Genomic DNA, 21,298 nt, shown 5'->3' with positions numbered 1-21,298 from the left:
TCATGGAAAATCCCGGTCCAACAGGTTTTTCAGGTCACCAAGTTCTAAAGCTCTTCCGTTTGCATTAACAAGCCAGGTGATGTGGTAGATGAAGCAGTTTAGAGGTTGTTTGTAGCGGTAGGAATGTCCTCCAGCTCTTAAGGGGTCCCCATGTTTAAAGCTCTTGGTAAATGGGTTCATACTTTCCCAGGCTTCAGAACTGATGGAACTTAGGGGGACCCGTAAATTGGGGTGAGTCTGGGGTGTTTTGGGGATACAATAACCGCGCAGAGCACTGAAAAATGCTAACTCTAACCCTACCTGGGGTGTCAACTGAGCATTTCCGCGATTTATACCTGAGCGTCTCTGGGCATCGGATTTTGACATGTTCCCCAAATCAAAAAGTATGAGTGGGAAACAATCAAGACCATTGATCAAAGCTCAGTCCTGGTCCTGGAGGGGTCAGTGTGTCTGCAGCAGGGCTGTCCAGTCCTGGTCCTGGAGGGGTCAGTCAGTGTGTCTGCAGCAGGGCTGTCCAGTTCTGGTCCTGGAGGGGTCAGTGTGTCTGCAGCAGGGCTGTCCAGTCCTGGTCCTGGAGGGGTCAGTCAGTGTGTCTGCAGCAGGGCTGTCCAGTTCTGGTCCTGGAGGGGTCAGTCAGTGTGTCTGCAGCAGGGCTGTCCAGTCCTGGTCCTGGAGGGGTCAGTCAGTGTGTCTGCAGCAGGGCTGTCCAGTCCTGGTCCTGGAGGGGTCAGTGTGTGTGTGCAGCAAGGCTGTCCAGTCCCAGTCCTGGAGGGGTCAGTGTGTCTGCAGCAGGGCTGGGGTACGCTCCAGGCAGGCACCCCGATTGGTACGTCACAGGAGGAGGTGACTCTTCTCCTCCCCCAATCTCTTCTTCCCAGTTCACTGAGGTACGGCTTTGCTACACAAAAAGTAGGGAGCTGCTAATACATCTGTGGGCGAAGGAGGAGTATCGACAAAATCTGGTCATATTTCACTGTTTTCCAAATTGCTGGAAAATATTTGAGTGGGCCAAACAAGCAATCTGGGGGTGCCAGACCCATCTTGGACCAGGATTGGGGGGTCTATAATTAATAACAGGGAATACTGGGGTTAAGGTCACAATACAATACCCCAGTATTGCCAGATCCATTTCGGGGTGCTTCGTACAGGCAGCCTCTACAGGCGCTGATAAACTACCGGGACCCTAAGTGGACCGGTAGCCGCTTTGCTCCGGAATCATCTCGTGTCATTCCACCGCAGCAGCGGCGGCACCAGTGTTGTGTGCAATGGTGCAGTTGCCAACGGTTACTTCACGCTAAGGAGAGGCACAATGGCAAGGCATTCAGAGGAACACTCAGGGAAGAGAAATCGCTGAAACAATTGTCACCCGACCTGTCCTCTCACCACCACCCTGTCATTGTCCCTGCGTCCGCTCCCAGGTGTGTTAGCGTGCGGTTGCCGTGGGAACTCGAAGGGAGGTCTCCAGTCCATTGGCTGACGCCCCTCTCCCAACCACGTTACATCGCTCTCGACAGCACAGGGGGATGTCACACGCCAAGCTTATATAAAAACACAGGCCGGGGGATCCAGCTGGCAGAACTGAGGTTTGGTCTGTGTCCGACAGTACACTACAGGATCAGGAGAAGTACCACCATCGATCTGCAAAGGTAAGAGAGTCCCCCTTCTGGATAAGGAGGGTCCTCCCCCCTGCGTAGCTGTAAGAGGGGATACTGTTCGCCTTCTTTTCGCGCTTGTCCTTGAGTCGCGCTGGCTGTGCGGCCTGCCCTCACGCAATCTCTGCCGCCGGCCGCTTCCCCCAAAATGTGTGGGGCGATGCGCGTTCAGGAAAGGCCACGGATTTCCGGCCCGCCGGCGTTGGACGTTCTCCCATGGCGGGGCAGCTGGGTGCTTGTCCGGGAGGGTGGGACCGGCAGGGCCGGCCAGCGGGGTGGCGAACGGAGGGTCTCTGCGAGCAGAGAGGTGGAGAGGTGGCAGCAAATTGAGCTGCGCCGCTGAAGGAGAGAGGGCTATGTAACGCACAGGACGAACTGAGCGCTACCAGAAAAAGAGAGGAAACAGGGAAAGGGAAACGGAAAGAAAGATTCCAGAGCTTCCTATAGTGCCTTGCCAATGCCCAATGAGTTGGACAAGAATTGAAAATGTCGTTTCACAGTCACGCAATTTGTATTTGTGATAATGACATGAATACATTTCTTTATTTATATGTAAGACTTATATATAAGATAAGATCACTTCATAGGCCATGTACACTTTCCTGCATCAGGATTTTGTCTTTTCACAGACCCCAGCTTGCTCTCCATGAGACACACAGACAGGGAGAGAAGCTGGGGGTCAGAGCACAGGGTCAGCCATTTATACAGCACCCCTGGAGCAGCTGGGGTGAAGGGCCTTGCTCAGGGGCCCAACATAGTAGGATTCCTCTGCCGGCCACAGGATTCAAACTGGCAACCTTCCAGCCACAGGCGCAGATCCTGAGCCACAGAGCCACCGCTCTGCCTCGCACAGAGTGTGTGTTTTATTGGTTTGTTTTTGGGTGATCCCATGGTAACCTTTGATCGTACTGGAGCAGCACCCAAGATCATTGGCTGCGATCTTCCCTCTGTCGCCTCCGTTTAGGACAACTGCATGAACTGGAAAGCTAAGAAAATGTGTCCACAAACCCCTGCCATCCCTCGATTTCCTTTTTAAAACTTCTCTTTCTGGGGAGGAGGTTTCAAAGCATCAGTTGTAGTCCTGCTTGGGTTGGAAACTGAATCTCTCTAGAGCGCACTGGGGCACCTCAACATGTAGATCTTGGATGGTGCATTGATTCAGAAGCATGCACGTTGTATGTGGAAGTGTCATGTGTGTTTTTTGTGTAACTGGTTTTGTGTCTTGTTGTTATCGCTGTATTTTTTTCTGTCTGGGCTGCACTGGAGCAACTTCCAGTCAACTTTGTGGATGTGGCAATAGAGTACTGCATCGGAGAAAAACCTCCTTTGTGCTCAACCCAGTGATTTGAAGTGACCATGAGTATTTCAGTACACTTTGGAGTGTAAAACTTTCTAATTCATTCCGTATCAGTATGAGGCAATAACTGCACGAGGTGTGCTCCTCAATAACTCAGCACACTCTGTAATCAGCGAAGCTTGACTGCAGCCTGCTTGAGTTCCTGCCTCTTTTCAAAGTGCAGCACCTTAAGTTTTTGTCACTCTGCATGTTAAATGCAGCTCAGCTGGATTAAAATCTGGCGATGGACTTGGTCGGTCTTAGACTTTAGCCTCCCCCCCCCCACCGATGATCTGCTTGGTTTATTAGCCATGTGCTTCAGGTCATTGCTATGCTACATGATGCATATCCACGAGTGCCGGCTGATAAGTATGAGTATCTCTTCTTCTATGGGAGCCGACAAAACATTGCTGTGCAATGTCTGATTTTGTTCTGTGGTCCCTATTGTGAGCTCCGTCATCACACAGGAGTGAATCAGTTCCAGAGGTGGCCAGGCGTGGCAAGACCTCTGGTAAAGGCTTATTATAGGCTCATCTCTTCACAATAATAATAATGATAATTCCTTACACTTACATAGTGCTTTTCTGGACGCTCCACTTAAAGCGCTTTACAGGTAATGGGGAATCCCACTACCACCACCAGTGTGCGTTAGCCCGGTGAGCCCCTGTCTAGGCTAGAGCCCCGGCCGATGTCCAATGCTCCCTCTAGGCCATGTGCGTGTGCGCGCACACTGGTGAGGAAATCAGCACACAGAGGAAATTGAACTGCGCGCAAAAAATTAAATTCCCCCACTATTTTAATAAGCAGATTATAAGGGGAGATTTAGATATTTTGTTAATGATGGGGTAGCGAAAATAGTTTTAGAAGCCTACAAATCAGAATTGGGTAAAGGTATTATATCTAGATTATATAAAAGATTTATGGAAAAGAAATCATATTCTACAGAGTATGTAAAAGATAAATGGGTGAAAGAAAGTGAAGTTAGAATTTCGAATGAAGAGTGGCTTAAAATTTGTGAATTTCGATGGAGATGTACTAACTCGCATTTATGGAGAGAGTTTTGCTGGAAAAACATTGTTCGATTTTTCATTACCCCGAGTCAGAAGGCGCACCATACGGAGGAAAAGGTGTGAGACAGTGTGGAAATCAAGGTGATCATTGGCATCTATTCTGGAGCTGCCCTAAAATAAGGCTTTTCTGGAAGGAGTTGCATGAGAAACTATATTTGAAAGGAATGTACCCTTTACATTTGAGGCTTTAGATTTTGGTAAGCTGGATTTTGATTGGAGGGGAACTGACGAATACTTGTTCGGAATCCTTATATCAGCAGGGAAGAAAGCTAAAACAAAAAAAGTGGCTTCTCAGAGATCTACCAACAATGAATGATTGGATTGAATTAATAAAGGAAATATATATATATATATCATGGAAAAAATAACATTTTCACTAAAATTACAAATGAAAAAAAATGTCAAATATTGGTCTAGATGGGTTCAGTACATTAAACCTTTAAGGTCGAATTTTGTTGAGATACAAAATAACTGAAATTGAATAAGTTATATAATTGTTAAAATACTACGGGAACAAACAGGAATTTTTGCCTGTGATGTAAGGCTGAATAATGGTGGTTTATATGTAAAATGGTTTTGTTTTGTTCTCTAAAATAAAAAAATATAAATTCCCCCCAAAAATATGATGATAATAAAACAAACACGGCCGTCATTTGAAAAATGCAAAATTGACCGCAGGAGACTGGCTGCGAGAGGCCCAGCTTGGCTGTGTGCATTATTATTATTGCTACTCGATCAGCGGTATCTTCGCTCTCGTCGTCTCGCACCTCTCGGCTCACTCAGTCTCCATGACCGGGCTCGTGGAGTCGCTGCCCCAGTCTTTTAGCTCTCTCTGCTTCGCAACAAACAGCCTTTTCCTTTTTCCAGTTTGCACAGTGTGCATCGTTGAGCCTTGATATCGTAGGAACGTAGACTCATTGTTTTCAAATTTGTATTACCCACTTAAAAGTTTATTGGATTAAAAGACTAAAAATATTGATTCGCTATGTCGAAAGAGGTGACGGGCGTTAAGCACAAAAGAACTGCACGTTCACTTAGAGTGGAATGGCTTGGCGAAATGGTAGAACCTGCCGCTCCGAAAAAGTCATAATTTGATATATGTTCCGTTGCGAGAAATATTAACAAAAAATCATTTCAGGCTTACAATTTTATGTACACTCCATTTAGTGCGCACATGTTTTTGTCACTGGGAAAAAAATTGCACAACTTTAGAAATTAGAGGGAACATTGCTGATGACCCAGGCTGAAGAGCTAGAGATGGCTGGAGGTCAGTCTGGACTCCTCCATCAGTCTCCATCCCTCCAGGGCTCCGCTGCTCAGTTCTCCAGCTCCTTCCTGTTCCCTGTTCCCGGCCTCCGGTAAAAGAGAAAACCTCCTTCATTATCTGTGGCCACGGAGACATCAGGCTGGGCTCCCCTCTTCCATGTCCGTTCCTCTGTCTTTCAGATGCTGGTCAGAGATGTGCTCATCTTCTGTCTCGTCAGCGGGATGATGAGCTGTAGAGCTCAAGACACGACTACAACCGCTCCTGACACCGACACCACCACGGTGATCACCACGGCGCCCTACACCACCATCAGCACCAGCATCCCGACGACCACGGCGGCTCCCAGCATGAGCAGCACCACCGCGGTGCCCACTGGCACCACCGCGGCGGACACTGGCACCACCGCGGCGGCCACTGGCACTAGCACAGCCGCCTCTACGGCCATCAGCACCGCCACCACGACCGGCACCACCGCCAGCTCGTCCACGGCCACGTCGACGTCTACTACGGCGACGGCGAGCTCTGCCTCGACCTCCAGTGGCGCCGGCACGGGCAACTCCACCGCCAACGCGACGGCTTCCACCCTCAGCAGCGCGACCACCGCCACCACTGCGGCCCCGGTAAGTGCGAGACCATGCCGGGGGGGGTCGGCGTAGGACGTCTCCAGGCTCGCCCGTTCCTCTGATGAGTGGGAGCTGAGCGGCGGTCGAGCGCCAGCATGCAGCCCGCACCCGGTGTTGCCTGGTTGGAAACCAATCCCACACCCCCAAGGTCTGCACCACTTCATGCCCCGCAGGGGGGTAGTTTATTCTCTTTCCACACGTCTGCCGCTCAGTTTCCTTCACCCCCCCCTCCCCGCACCCCTCCAGCAGTCAGTGCTCTGCGAACCCCATTTGAGCTGCGGTGACCTCCAGGAAGTTCTTCCTGTAGCCCCTGAAGGGGTTCTTAAATTTCTACTGAGGTGTATCTGACCCCTGCATGCAGAACTCCACGCTGTCTGATCTCTCTTCCTCTGTTAATCTGCTAGAGAAGGTGATTAATAAATTGCTTACACTTATAGAGCGCTTTTCTGGACATTCCACTCAAAAGCAGCTTACAGGTAATGGGGAATCCCACCACCACCAGTGTGCAGCCCCACCTGGATGATGCTCCAGTACTCTCCCCACACACCAGCTCTCAGTGGGGAGGAGAACAGAGTGATGGAGCCAGTTCAGAGAGGGGGGTTATTAGGAGGCCATGATTGGTAAAGACCAGGGGGAAATCTGGCCAGGACGCCGGGGTAACACCCCTACTCTTTTCAAGAAGCACCCTGGGATTTTTAATGACCACGGAGAGTCAGGACCTCAGTTTTAAGTCTCATCCAAGGAACACTGCCTTTTATACAGTATAGTGTCCCTGTCACTATTCTGGGGCATTAGGACCACAGGAGGAGCGCCCCCTACTGGCCCCACTAACACCTCTTCCAGCAGCAAGCTCAGCTTTCCCAGGAGTCTCCCATCCAGGTACTGACCAGCCTCACACCTGCTGAGCTTCAGCAGACTGTCAATCTGACATGGACTGAGAATCAGGGCATGCCGGTGCTCTCAAGTGAGATGCAGGTCACATCTTACCCTCCATGTGTAAAGACAATCTGCAGCCAAAGATGCTCTTCTTGGCTGAGGGCTCCGAGGGCCCCGAGAGCCCCGAGGGCCCCGAGTTCATGCCGGTTTGTGCCCAAGTACAGTGGGGGGCTGTTCTAATGTAATGTTTTCTCCCCTGGGGCAGCTGACAATTTCCAAGGTGGGCTGCAGTACACAGAAAGCCTGCCAGAGCAGTCCCACAAACTGCACCCCCGGCGTCACCTCGGGGTGCTTCTTCATGTCCTCCCGTCTGGTGGAAACACGTGATCAGGGGCTCCAGTTCGAGATCAGCGGGCAGTCTGTGGGGTACATCAGCTTTGGACTCTCTCTTGACAATGGAACGGTAAGGTACCCACTAGGACTGAGAAAGAGGAGATCACAGAGAATCCCTCAGTAATTAACACACACAACAGGACAGGATGTCCTGTTGTGTGTGTTAACACCCTTACTGTTTTCAAGAAATGCCCTGGGATTTTTAATGACCACATTAAAAATCAGTCAGGACCTCTGAAGGACGGTGACTTTTTACAGTATAGTGTCCCCATAGCTATATTGGGGCATTAGGACCCACACAGACCACAGGGTGACCGCCCCCTTCTGGTCCAACAAACACCACTTTCGCTTTCCCAGGAGTCTCCCATCCAGGTACTGGCCAGAGTCACACCTGCTTCAGTGGGTTGTAGAGGGACATAGCTGTTGTTTATAAGCAGCAGAGAAAGAAAGAGGAATTGATGTGGTCTGAGCAGTGTGTGTGCTGTCTGTGTCTCCTCAGGGAAACAGTGAGGTCTATATCTGTGCTCTGAACGGCACCAACGTCTATGTCTCAAGAGCCAACTACACAGGAAGCAGCATGAATCTGCTGCCCACGGTAATTATCCACATCTGGGTGCAGGGGGGAGGGGAGAGGGTGGTGTGATCCCCAGCATCATGGGATGTACAGTAGTTTCTTAGGCTCCTAAAGCAGCCTTACAGCTCAGCACAGATCCCCGATACTGCTCCTCTTCACCAGAACTGCCCCCCCAGCCCCACCCCATAACCCCAAACCTAAGAGCTCCCACTTTCGCCAGTGAGGGGTTGGTGGCCTACGGGTGGGGGGGAAGATCCTCATAAGCGAGCTATGGTCATGATGTCAGTGTTGCATGCTGTCTCTCTCTCTCGCTCATGCAGAACAACATCAACACTGTGGTGGGATCCTACATTGGAGGAGTCATCAGCTGCTCCTTTGTGGCGTGGAACATCTCCACCACCACGCAGTACTACATATACCTGGCCAATGGGACCGTCGGAGCTGGTAAGCCCCTGTTTGCGCAAAACAAAGACAGGGACGAGTCCAGCTGAACGGATCTTTTAGGGTTCGCATGAGGACTAACCAGGGCTCCCACTGCAGGGTGGCTTGATTGTAAGTCATTGCATAGGAGCCAGGGTGGGGTGAGGGCATATTCCATCCCATTGCCCCATTCGGAGACAAGCTGGTGCCAATGGCTGAATTTATTCGAATAATATGAAAGAAAAACTTGGCATGGATTGATTTGTTTCTGGAATGGGAGTATGGTTTACCAGCACTGAAAGAAATCTGTAGATTGTAAAGGAAGGCAAGGGTGGGGAATTGCTTTGTGCATGGGACATTCAGTTCAAGAAACAACATTAGGGCTCATCAAATTGAGGAGAAGAAGGGGTGGTTGCTTCTTCCATTCCATTTAGTTCCATTCCCTGTCTCTGATCCAACCATGGTTTGAATGAGATCATTGGCCCATCTTTAACCAACTGGCCCAGAACATCACTTTTCATTAATTGTGGAACACAGACCCACAAGGCAGCGGAACAGAATGGGCACACCAGGGGAACTGATGGTATCTGTTGATCCGGGGAATTCTGCTAATGTACCCACCTATCCTTCTTCACAGGGGGCAGCTTCAGCGTTCCTGATGTCCGCTTCTTCAGTCCAGACAAGGTCAGCCTGCTGAACTACAGTCTACCCTCCTCAGCCAGTCCGATCCAGCCCTCCCTCATCACGGCGCTCGGTAAGACCCGGCCTGTTTGCTTCTCTTCCAAAATAAGCACTAATTAGACGTTAGGTACGCACTAGAGACGATCATGGGTGTACCCCAAAATTTAATATAATTTAATATAATAAACTGACAGTCAGGACAGCACAATCAGGGAGTGCAATCCTGAAGCACTAGGGATGGTCATGTGTGTACCCCGAGATTTATATTAGTAAACGGACAGTCAGGGCAGCACAATCCCAGAGCACTAGGGATGATCATGTGTGTACCCCGAGATTTATATGAATTAACTGACAGTCAGGGCAGTACAATCCCGGAGCACTAGGGACGATCATGTGTGTACCCCGATATTTATTAATAAACCGAGAGTCAGGACAGCACAACCAGGAACTGCATTGCTGGAGCACTAGGGGTGATCATGTGTGTACCCCGAGATTTATATTAGTAAACTGACAGTCAGGGCAGCACAATCCCAGAGCACTAGAGATGATCATGAGTGTACCCCGAGATTTATATTAATAAACTGACAGTCAGGGCAGCACAATCAGGGAGTACAACCCCGGAGCACGAGGGATGATCATGTGTGTACCCCGAGATTTATTAATAAAGTCACCGTCAGAGCAGAACAACCAGGAACGTTCTGTGGGGGTGGCCGTTCTCTAACCCCTGGAGAGCAAACAGGGGGGCACCCACACTTGTCACCCCGGAAATCCGCTCACACTGTTCAAGCACGGCAGAGACGCCGTTCCCAGCGCTTTCCCAGAGGCACGTCGAAGGTTTCACCTGCGTCTTGTTCCTTGCAGGGATGCTGATTCTCACAGCCTGGGGCTGCCGGGCTGACTGACCGACTCATCGCCGGGGTGAGACTCACAGAGGGGGGCGTGGCGGCTGACGAGAGGAGGGACTCACACACACACACACACACACACACAGCCAAACACACACACACACGCAGAGAACGGGGACGATCGGGGTGGTCTTCAGGAGGGGGGCAAGCGATTGCACAGACGGAATCCTCTGTGAAACCAGGTACATGGCTCGAGCAAAGAAGCTGGAGTTGTCTGAGCCAAAAATAGCCAACCAAGTTACAAAAGGTCTTGATTCCAAAAGAGTAGTTTCTTTCTGACTGGGCATCTCGCTCTCTTCTGGCTCCGCCTCTCCCAGGAGTCGCTGACAAATAAGTGGGAATCTACAGTTCCACTCCAGCCTTGTGTGTGATTGAGTGTACTGTGTGGGTGACCATTACACTATCATCACTGGCGCTACTCATGGGGGGGGGTAATATATTAATTGGAAACACTGCTGTTTTGTTTGGCGTCTCCACCTGATCGCTTGCTCTATCCTGAAGATCCGCGCTCCGATTCCTCCCAGACAGCTTTGCACATTCTCCCACAGCTCTCGCCTCCACAACGCCAGATTCCCGCTCCCCCCGCTTTCCGGAACGCAATCCCGACTTTCTCAGGGGCATAAGAAAAGGCCGGATGTGGAGTGTAGGAAAAGTGGCGCGGGAGGGGAAACGTGTACGGGCACGTTGCGGTTTTGACCAATCTGTTCTATTGTGCACTGACTGTGAAAAAACATTTCTGTATTTATTTCCATAGAAAATAAAATTTGATTTTTGGATTTGTGGTCTGGCTGTGTGTGAGGGGACCGTATTGGGGATAAATGTATAGTGCTTTTTATTCGCCATACTGTACTTTACTTTTGTTGGCCCTGATCTCTGTACGAAGCCGTCACGGGAGCCGCTCCTGACTCCTGTGTAGTGCATATTTAGGACCCCGTGCAGACGGTATAATCCGGAAGAGACTGGAGAAGGACAATAGGGAAAAGACGGAGAGGAGTGGATGGGAGGACTGACGGGGGGACAGGGTGCCGGAGGCGATCCAGGTGCGAGGGGGAGCGCAGGCGAACAAGTCCAGAGTCCAAAAGGGAAAGAACAGGGCGCAGTCCAAAGTCCAGGTAGCCGAAGAGATCAATCTGAGACGAAGACAGGGAAAAGGGATACAGGAAAATGGAAAATGAAACCATAACGGAGCAAGGTGCTCCAAGCCCCGCACTGGGAAGTCAGGACGCCTGGGGAAAAGGCCTGTGCCCTCGGGCTGCTCCTGAGCCCAGTGGATAGGCGGGCCTGCAGACGTCTGTCTGCCAGTACTGAGCCTAGACAGGTGCATGTAATAATAAAGTAGGAGCGCCCTCTAGAGGAAGGATGATGACTGTGACAGAATCAGAGGAAAATAATTGCTCATTTGCTTGCTGAACCAAGGTAAAGCACTGGGCTCACTCACCCGTTACTGCTGTGTTTGACTTGTGTCGGCAGCGCTGGCTACTGACGTCAACACACTTAACACCCTGGAATTTAGGGATCAACTATGCGGAAAAACAAGAAGGGATTTACTCATCCTTAAACCCCCCACCAGTACCACCCTTCCCAGATGAAGAGGTAAAGGTTTCTTCCATGCTGAAAGAATATTTCGTCTGGGGGGCCTTCATCAGGTGCATTCTTCCACACCTGACGAAGGCTCCACAGCTGAAATGTTGTGTCTATTTTCCTTTCAGCATGGAATAAACCTTTGCCTGTTCCTTTGCAGCCTACACCTGCTGATGCAACTACCTACTTAATGTCTCTGAACTGACTTCATCCCTCTGCTCTCCTCCCCACTGAGAGCTGGTGTGTGGTGAGAGTACTGGAGCATCATCCAGGTGGGGCTGCACACTGGTGGTGGTAGTGGGATTCCCCATTACCTGTTAAGCGCTTTGACCGGAGTGTCCAGAAAAGTGCCATATAAGTGTAAGGAAATTATTATTATTGATGTCCTTCCCAGAGGCTGTGCTGAGTCTGGAGCCAAAGTGACAGTAAGCCTCCACGTCTCTGCTCTGGCCACCAGGGGGAGCCAATGCTTCAAGCGCTTGGGCGAATCCAGTCACCAGGGCTCCCATCCTGAGCACTTAGAAGAGCGGGAGAGATTCTCTAGCTCACTGCCCGTCCAGCTCCAAACTCAAATGGCAGCTCTGGCCAGCAGGGCCCTTTCTGTGTTAAAGCTCGGGCCACCAGGCGCAAGAGCAGCTTCTACTGCGCGGCAGTGCCCGTCATTAACAGCGAACGGCACAGGGCTTCAGCGTTCACTGCACCCCTACGCTCTGCAATGTGGGCTTGGACTACCATTGTCTCGTGTGTTCATTGTTCTGCCGTCTATTGTACTGTGCACGTCCAGAGGGACCAGCATGAGTAAGAGTGCCATGGTACATGTGCAGTACATACGGCAAATAAACTCCCTTCTCTAGGGAAGCACGCTGTGCTGCACAGTGTTGTCTTAGAGCATGGGACACATACAGGAAGCCATGGAGTGTTTCACTTCCTGTGGACATTGTCTCATACTGGATGTGTCTCCTGCCGACGAACAGCTGTATCTGGACTAGGTGCGAAAGCACTCTGCTCTGGTTGCCTGAAACAGGCCATGTGGCAATGTGATTGTAGCACATCTTCGCCTTCGAAAAAACTGCAATAGTGGCAGATCTGCCACCAGAGGGCGCCAAAAGCCCCTTTACTAAATTACAGCCATCTATCCATTTTCTAACCACGTCATCCAGAACAGGGTTGTGAGGGAACCAGAGCCTATCCCAGCAAGCAACAGGCATAAGGCTGGGTACACCGTGGATGGGACGCCAAACCATCACAGGGGAGGCACACACACACACAGGCCCATTCTCCCCAGAAGCCAATTAAATTACCAGCATGTCTACGGACTGAGAGGAAACCCACATGAAGGAGGAGAGGACATACAAACTCCACCGAAACGGCACCCCCTGCCTGGATTTGAACCCAAGGTTCCACCCAAGAGAGGCAGCAAAGCTAAGCTCTGTGCCACCTGTGTGCGAAGTATTTAGCTTAAGAATGATTTAACCAATATAGCATATAGGTTGGGAAAGTGTGTGCTGTATTCTTACATGGGGGTTAGTGGTGGTTGAGGGGGGTCTGAGTATCTGTTTATTGCAAAGTTTTTTTTTTTCTTGGAAAAGTCTGCAATGAAGCCTTTGACATCCATTGTGAGTTTTTTTTTGGGGGGGGCAGATCTTTAGCGCCGCCCTAGCTGAGGGTGGGGTCTTTCGCAGTGCTCCTATACTGCCTTGGTTTTCTTGTTTGCCTCCCAGAGTAACTTTGGTTACGTTCTGGCCAGAATTAGTTAAGCTGCGCTCCCTGAAATCTGGACAGTACAGTATATAATAGACAGTATATATATATTGTATAGATGGAGTTCTATCCCAAGGTGAGCCAAATGATAAGATGGCACAATTCTGGCACTACCATGTGGCCTTTCATCAGAGGAAACAGAGGAAAGTTTTCAACCAAAGGGAGGCCCTTCCAGCACTATTAGCTGCGAATAATTAATTGCTCCAAGCACGACATCCAGCCCTTGACAACATCAATGGGCAGCTTGTTCCAGACCCCTCCATCTCTTAGTGTAAAGAAAGGCCTCCCCCCTGCACGGTTTGGAGTGCACTGCCTCTGAGCCTCCTTTGGTTTCGTGTTTCTCTCTCGCTGCTGAAGGAGTCCGCTGTCACTTTCCTCCAGAAATTGGATCTTCTCCACAGGCCGTCCTCCGCTCAAGACTGCTCAGTCTCACAGGCTCCTTAGAACTGCCCCACCTCCCGCCTCTTTTACTCTGACAGCTCTTGCCCCGGGGGAGGGGTTTCAGGGGCCAGAGTGTGCCAAGTGAAACTGGCGCGGATACACGGCCGCTTCTGTCGATAAGGGCAGTAATCCGAGCAGTGTGGCGGGCGTGTCTTTGCGGCGTCTCGCCCATTCTTTCACTTTGAAATCAAGCTCTAAGGAATTGTCGCCTGTTTCCCATCGGAATGGGAGACGGTTAACCTGACATTCCTCAGACGTGCAGGCGCGCACGTGAGTCAGCGAGCGAGGGGGTTTCCGCGTCTCCATTGCAGACAATCCCTGGGGGCAGTTTTTATCTGGGGGTGTCCTGCCGATGGTCCAGTGCTTGTCCCACTCTTTCACGGTGCGTCTGCATGGCCCACAGTTTGCAACAGCGGTTTCCCACACTGCTGGGTGCCTTTACCCCAATTTCAATGGGCACCGGAGCATTTACCCTGATCTCACTGGGCTTCACTGCACTGGACTGTGCTGTGCTTTTACCCTGATCTCACTGGGCTTCACTGCACTGGACTGTGCTTTTACCCTGGTCTCACTGGGCTTCACTGCACTGCACTGTGCTTTTACCCTGATCTCACTGGGCTTCACTGCACTGGACTGTGCTTTTACCCTGATCTCACTGGGCTTCACTGCACTGGACTGTGCTGTGCTTTTACCCTGATCTCACTGGGCTTCACTGCACTGGACTGTGCTTTTACCCTGATCTCACTGGGCTTCACTGCACTGGACTGTGCTGTGCTTTTACCCTGATCTCACTGGGCTTCACTGCACTGCACTGTGCTTTTACCCTGATCTCACTGGGCTTCACTGCACTGCACTGTGCTGTGCTTTTACCCTGATCTCACTGGGCTTCACTGCACTGGACTGTGTTTTTACCCTGATCTCACTGGGCTTCACTGCACTGGACTGTGCTGTGCTTTTACCCTGATCTCACTGGGCTTCACTGCACTGGACTGTGCTTTTACCCTGATCTCACTGGGCTTCACTGCACTGCACTGTGCTGTGCTTTTACCCTGATCTCACTGGGCTTTACTGCACTGCACTGTGCTTTTACCCTGATCTCACTGGGCTTCACTGCACTGCACTGTGCTTTTACCCTGATCTTACTGGGCTTTACTGCACCGTACTGTGTTTTTAACACATGCTCACTGCATTTTACTGCACTGGACTGTGCTTTTACCCTGATCTCACTGGGCTTTACTGCACAGTCCTGTGCTTTTAACACATACTCATTGCATTTTACTGCACTGGACTGTGCTTTTACCCTGATCTCACTGGGCTTTACTGCACCGTCCTGTGCTTTTAACACATACTCACTGCATTTTACTGCACCGTCCTGTGCTTTTAACACATACTCACTGCACTTTTACTTTCATTTCCCTGGGCTTTCCTGCACTGTACTATTCTTTCACTATGATGACGCTAGCCTTTACTGCACTGTACTTTGGTTTTACCCTGATTTCACTGGGTTTAATCCAGTGGTGTGCAAGGAATTCTGTTTATTCCAGGAGTACTCCACCTAGGATACGTTTGGCCAAAAGACAGCTCTTCCTATCCTGGTGTTTGGAGGAGACCTGGAACACCTGCAGACGCAGTGTCCCCTGCAGGACGAGGTGTACCTATCCTTGCGTCAGTGTGAGCACTCAAATGGCCTGCAAGTGCAGGAAGGTTGTGATCCCCCCCACCACCTGCTGCATCTGTAGCTTTAGATTGGCCCTTCTTGTCTTTTTTCCCCACTTATGACCATCATCCCACACCTCCCAGCTTGATTTGGGCAATCAGGGTGACTGTACAGATGGAGATGTGGTAGACAGGGTGTTTCTGAAAGCTGTGGTAGCTGTGCCCTGCCCCCCCCCCCCCCTTCCTTCTTCAATCACAAGGATGGATGACTCAGAGATTGATTGCACAGTTTGCTGCACAACCAGTTGTGTAGCATTTATACCCGGTCAGATACACCGGAGAAGACAGGAAGCTGATTGGAATGAAGTTTGGCTTTGGTTTATTTCCTGATTCTGTTCCCCTTACGTGGAGTGGCCAATGCTGTCATCAAGATGATTAACCTGGCATTGCGTTACCTCTGAAGCACTGCCGGAGCTCTTCTCCCAGCCAGCCCTTCGTTGCCTGACTTCCTGGTGTTCATGCTGACCGGTTCACACCGATCCTCTGGTTTTTGTTTATGAGAGAGCCGCTCTTCTCTAGGTTTCGGCTCCCCCTGTTTTTCTTCTCATTTCCCGAAAAATGAGTGTCTGCCAGAGGTGCTAGAACATGGTCCTCTCCCACCTCCTGTCCTCAAGAGACACTGTCCAGCAGGTTCTACAGCTCTCTACCACATACAGGATTGAGAACCACAGCTCTAGACCAGGAGAACTCAACTCCAGTCCTCAACAGACACTGTCAAGCAGGTTCTACAGCTCTCTACCAGGACCAGTACTGAGAACCACAGCTCTAGACAAGGAGAACTCAACTCCAGTCCTCAACAGGCACTGTCCGGCAGGTTCTACAGCTCTCTACCAGATACAGGATTGAGAACCACAGCTATAAACCAGGGGAGCTCAACTCCTGTCCTCAACAGACACTGTCCAGAAGATTCTAGTAGTCCCTCCTGAGAGCATTATTGAGAACAACAACTCTAGACCAGGAGAACTCATCTCCAGTCCTCAGGACACACTGTCCAGAACATCCTAGAGCTCTCCACCAGGACCAGGATTGAGAATCACTGCTCTAGACCGGGAGAGATCAACTTTAGTTCTCAAGAGACACTGTCCAGGAGGTTCTAGAGATCTCTACGAGGACCAGGATTGAGAACCACTGCTTTTAATCCAGGAGAGACCAACTACGGTCCTCAGGAGACACCGTTCAGCAGATTTTATATTTACATCTCCAGCTTCTTAAGAGCAAGTCAAGCTTTCGATTTGTCCGATTAACAACTTACGAGTTCAATTAGCTCATTAAGGACGCAGGTGGAGGAAAACCTGAAACTCTCTGGGCCTCCAGGACTGGAGTGGGGGCAGCCCTTTTTTAGCTGAACGTGCTTCTTAGTTTCTAGAATCCTTTAATCATTGTTCCCTCGCAGTGAGCTTAATGCTTTTAAAGTGGACATTAAAAACAAAATGAACTCCCTCACTGGTGAAAGTGCTGGGACCCATGTGTCCGTCTTAGATTCTGAGAAAACACTGTTTGTTGCCATTAGCCAGAGGCAGCTCCTCTGCTACAGGTGACCCATTTTGAATACGCACTGCGCAGCCTCAGAAATGGACAGTTTGTGAGTGCCCCGTTTTATCTTGGGTCCAGAGTTTTGTCAAGTCATTCATTTGTAGATGGGCATTTGCATTAATGTCAAAGGCAGGGACGTTTCAAGGCGTAATGGGAAGAAAGCATTGCCTCAGGATTCATGGATTGTGGATAAAATGTACTGTACTAGTAACTGAATATATTTTTTAAATGGCATTGTAGTTTACCTGTTCACAATAATAGATAAAAAAAAAACACCCACACTTGATTTTTTTCTCCAGCTGTGCGAGAGAATTGTTTAAAAATAATCACAAATGAAACTTCAGTGCCACAGACCATTTATCAATAAACAAACCGGCGTTTAATGGTAAAACCGAGCCGACGGCTAACATTGATCAGAGCGTTCAATACACAGGCGAGCTTCACTAACTCGTCCCCATCAGCAAATGTGTCCCCTAGATTGATCACTAATCAGTGTCTCAATACATAGAATAATACCCTCCCAATGCTCCAGACAACACCACTCTCATCCTATGTAATTAACTATGAAATCACCCAGGAACGGTACGCGACTTGATGACTGACCACGCCTCCTGAAACAGCCGGACTACAGTACCTGTCGTTACAACACAGTGTAGTTGATTAAACCCTGACACGAGCGGGTGGACAAACAACAGATCTGCTTACTGCGGCTCCACAGCCTCAATACTTGACCCGTGTCGGCGTCATCAGCTGCTTCTTGTGCTCGTGACAGCAAAGTGACAACTTGGCACTGTATACAATGGACCACTCTGGGCCCGCATGATCATGATATGATTGTAGATGGTGCTTATATAGTTCGCAGGGTGTAGGAGGTGGGGGTCTTGTGTGATTTGAATGGACCCCCTATGGGGTTTACGCCTCACTGGACCTGGAGCGTGAAAAAAAGCGCTGGAAGACGGACAGACGTGAGACTCGCGTCTCGCGGAGCCGGTGTGGATCGAAACACGGGTTAGAACGGAAGTTGGACGTGAGACGGACGACTAAAAAAACGCTTCGGAAACACTTTTAGGTGTGAAGTGGAGTTTATAACAAAAGTTCGGGAGGGATGGGAAACAACCAAACTCAATTGGACTCGGCCGTCAGTAATGAGCAATTCAAGGTGCTTTATTAGCATGACTGATGGGTACGATCAGTGTTGCCAAAGCAAATAAAAATAATAAAATTAACACGAAACAAAACAAAAAATAAAAGTAAAATAAAATCTACAGACATATTACAGACATTTACAACAAAGGCATATCATAAAATATTTACATATACTGTAGACAGATGGAGCATTATTGGGAGACAGACTCACTGTTCCTCAGGCTGTGACAGGAGATCACATACTGGGCTGCCAGTTCCACTGAGTTCCCTCCTCCCTCTCCCAGTAGGATTGGGACCCGTTGTGATTCTGGCAGGTATGGGAACTCTGGGACTAGTTTAGGGAAGAATGTTTCTCTAATCCCAGAGTATCTGTCACAGTGCAGTAGGAAGTGCACCTCTGTCTCTATTTCTCCCTGCTGGCAGTGGAAGCACAGCCTGTCCTCTCTGGGCAGCCAGGTCTGTCTGTGTCCAGTGTCTGTGTCCAGGCTGTGGTCACTGAGCCTGTCCTCTCTAGACAGCCAGGTCTGCCTGTGTTGCCCAGTTTCTATGGCCAGGCTGTGGTCTCTGAGCCTGTACTTGTCAGGGTCTGTTCCTTTTTGCTGTTTCTTATCTTGGTCAAATATTTGGCTAGTGTGTATAGTCTGTTTAGGGTTCTGTAGCATTCCATCACTCCTGACAATCCATTCCTCTCCCAAACGCTGTAAACACCTACGAGATCCCTATCTCTCTATCTCTCTCTCTTGCACGTCTCTTGCATCCCACCTCCACCTCTGCAGCTGCCCCTTGGCCACCCTGCTTGGAGGTCCTGGTCTCCTTGTCCTCTGGCCGGGAGATCCGCCCTCAGCCAAGCGGGTTAGGCCACAATTTCGCTCCATGACGCTTGATTCTTGCATGGTGTTCTTCCTCGTGAATACTTATACTAATACCAATACCAATACTAATACCAATACTAATACTAATCAAACAGTTGAAATCTATAAGGGAAATAAAATTCCAAACGTGCGACTAGAAACAAGATGTAAATATTGGAATGAAGCAACGTCTTAGATCACTGCAGGCTTCAGTTATCTCATGAAGGCAGGGTGGAAACCGGAAGGTCACCAGGACCAGGTCTACAGACAATCCTTCTCTTCGCCGTGACACCATGGCTTTCAATAGGACTTTTGCTAAAATGACTGGTTTCACTACTGCATTAATAAATAGCATCTGTGTGGGGAGCAAAATAAAGAGAATGAAGGAGCAGGGGAATAGAAATTCTGTCACTTTAAATGTAGTGCCTTTGCTACAGACTCCACTCTCCACAGACAGTCCTTCCCTTCACCCCTGCCTGACTATCAGGCGTGACGCTCGCTCCTGAGACAGTCGTGACCCAGCGAGCTGTGAGCCCCTGATGCCGCCTGCAGGGAATTTGTGACCGAACACATTTCTGCTGCTATGAAATGAGGTCTTGATGAATGTGGTCTGACCTAACTTCCTTCCCTCGAACCCGGGACCTTAAGGCCGGATCTACTGCAGTTGTGGCTGTGGCTCAAGCCACAGAACTTTTTTTTAAAAAGTTCATAAACTATAGGATTCTCATTCCAGAAAATGTTGCGTTTCTTTTTTCCATCAGTATACTGTATGTATACTGTGCGAAACATTTTCTTTGTGCACTGTACATTCTGGTTTATTCTGTATATTTTGGACTGCGTGCAATTCTTCATACTCCATTTTTTTATTGCACCTCTTACTGGCTGTTTTTATTATGGTGTATTATTGCATTGCACTGTGTTGTGTTGATTGTGCCTGGCTGCTGTTGCACATTTCTCGTACGTTTATGCCTGAGAGCTGTTTCCCCACTCAGGCTGTCTCAAATCAAGCACACCAACAGCAGAGCTACACTCCAGAACTGCAGAGGCTTCCCTTTGTCTCTCAGCTTTCTGTCCACTTTCTTTAGTTTTCACTTTCTTTAGTTTTCACTTTCTTTTGCGCACTTTTGTTCGATGTGCTCCTGACCCAAAACGGCTGGAGAGGATCTTACTTCGTCGTTAGGTTAAAGCGCCAGCTTTTTATGCCAGTTTAGAGCAAAAAAAAAAACTCCCATTCCCATTATGTGCCACAAAAGAAGCATTAATCAACCAATGTTTTAATATGGTGTCATCTGGGTTTTTTCTGTTATGTGTATGAGGGAGGTGCTTTTAATGTACCCAGCAACACAAATGAAGTTACCTGTGGGGCAAAGTAAAGTTCTTCCAAGTCTAAATCCCTATGGGAGGGGAGATCCCATCAGATGACTGTGATTCACCTGCTAAATATAGCCAAGCCTAAAAAACAGGATGAACAACATCACTTTATTAACCCTATACAATTTCTTGCCGTAGGAATTTGTCTATTCGATTTGATTCCCCACACAATCAAAATCAGCACAACTCCTGCCCACATCCTGTCCAGCAGGATCTACCAGATCTACCTTGGAAGAGCTGACAGCCATTCCAGGCGATTCTGCTCCATGACGTGGCTTCGAAATCCTGTGAAATGGGGATTGGCAGAAGCCGAGTTTCCCCACAGCTGAGGGCATTCATTTCGTGAATCAATAATATCCCCGACGCTTCCAGACTTTAGAGGTGGGGCATTTAAGGGAGGTCTAAAAAAACAAGCTCGTACGGTGGGTGTGCCGGGGGAAAGGGTTCGAGGCTTCCTTTCCGTGGTGATGGAGGACACCCCAGACACTAACGCAGGGATATCAGATGGGTCACAAACGTGAGAAGGCCACTCCCCCCATTTCGCCTATCTGGTTAGTAGCGAAGTGACCTGAGGATGTCACCCAACTGTGTCTGGAGAGAAGCCAGGGTATCGGCTTCAACAACATGGCTGGGCAGCTTGTTCCCCACCCCCACCACCCTCTGTGTAAAGAAGAGCCCACTGTCCTGACTGGAGGATCTCACCCAGCTGTGTCTTGAGAGAAGCCAGGGTATAGGCTTCAACAACATGGCTGGGCAGCTAGTTCCCTACCCCCACCACCCTCTGTGTAAAGAAGAGCCTCCTGTCCTGACTGGAGGATCTCACCCAGCTGTGTCTTGAGAGAAGCCAGGGTATCAGCTTCAACAACATGGCTGGTCAGCTTTTTCCACACCCCCACCATCCTTTGTGTAAAGACACACCACTTCTCCACTTCACTTTGTCCTGTTTCTCTGTTTAAACAGGAAACAAAATCACCGAGCATTTTTTTTTCGAAAACATCTCTTGACCTTGACTACCTTTTTGTAGAGAACTGTGCGAGTTCAACATAACCCTGGGTTTGATCTTGAGGGAGGTGGATTTCTTTTAGCAGAAAACTGAACAGT

The 21,298-nt window shown here is 49.5% G+C and overlaps 1 protein-coding gene across 1 annotated transcript; it reads left to right on the top strand.

Annotated features, from left to right (window-relative positions):
• Positions 1-5,504: 5,504 nt before the first annotated feature.
• On the top strand, positions 5,505-9,794 carry LOC148833603 (ferric reductase 1). The gene is made up of 6 exons (XM_088915562.1): positions 5,505-5,945; positions 7,090-7,287; positions 7,717-7,812; positions 8,112-8,235; positions 8,849-8,965; positions 9,754-9,794. Exons 1-6 carry the CDS (start codon positions 5,505-5,507, stop codon positions 9,792-9,794), a joined length of 1,017 nt encoding a protein of 338 aa, XP_088771688.1.
• The last annotated feature ends 11,504 nt before the right edge of the window (positions 9,795-21,298 follow it).

This window comes from Atractosteus spatula, chromosome 5 (genome assembly GCF_055471065.1).
Source record: "Atractosteus spatula isolate fAtrSpa1 chromosome 5, fAtrSpa1.hap1, whole genome shotgun sequence".
In the NCBI taxonomy this organism is placed as follows: Eukaryota; Metazoa; Chordata; class Actinopteri; order Semionotiformes; family Lepisosteidae; genus Atractosteus; species Atractosteus spatula.
Note: the sequence above shows the minus strand (reverse complement) of the source record. Positions and strands in the feature narration are given on the sequence as shown.

Excerpts from the sequence above, each read along its gene's own strand:
- LOC148833603 (XM_088915562.1), top strand. The coding sequence starts at position 5,505 with ATGCTGGTCAGAGATGTGCTCATCTTCTGTCTCGTCAGCGGGATGATG. Across the intron at positions 7,288-7,716 it reads TCTCTCTTGACAATGGAACG|GGAAACAGTGAGGTCTATAT; the intron begins GTAAGGTACCCA and ends GTGTCTCCTCAG. Across the intron at positions 8,966-9,753 it reads CTCCCTCATCACGGCGCTCG|GGATGCTGATTCTCACAGCC; the intron begins GTAAGACCCGGC and ends TGTTCCTTGCAG.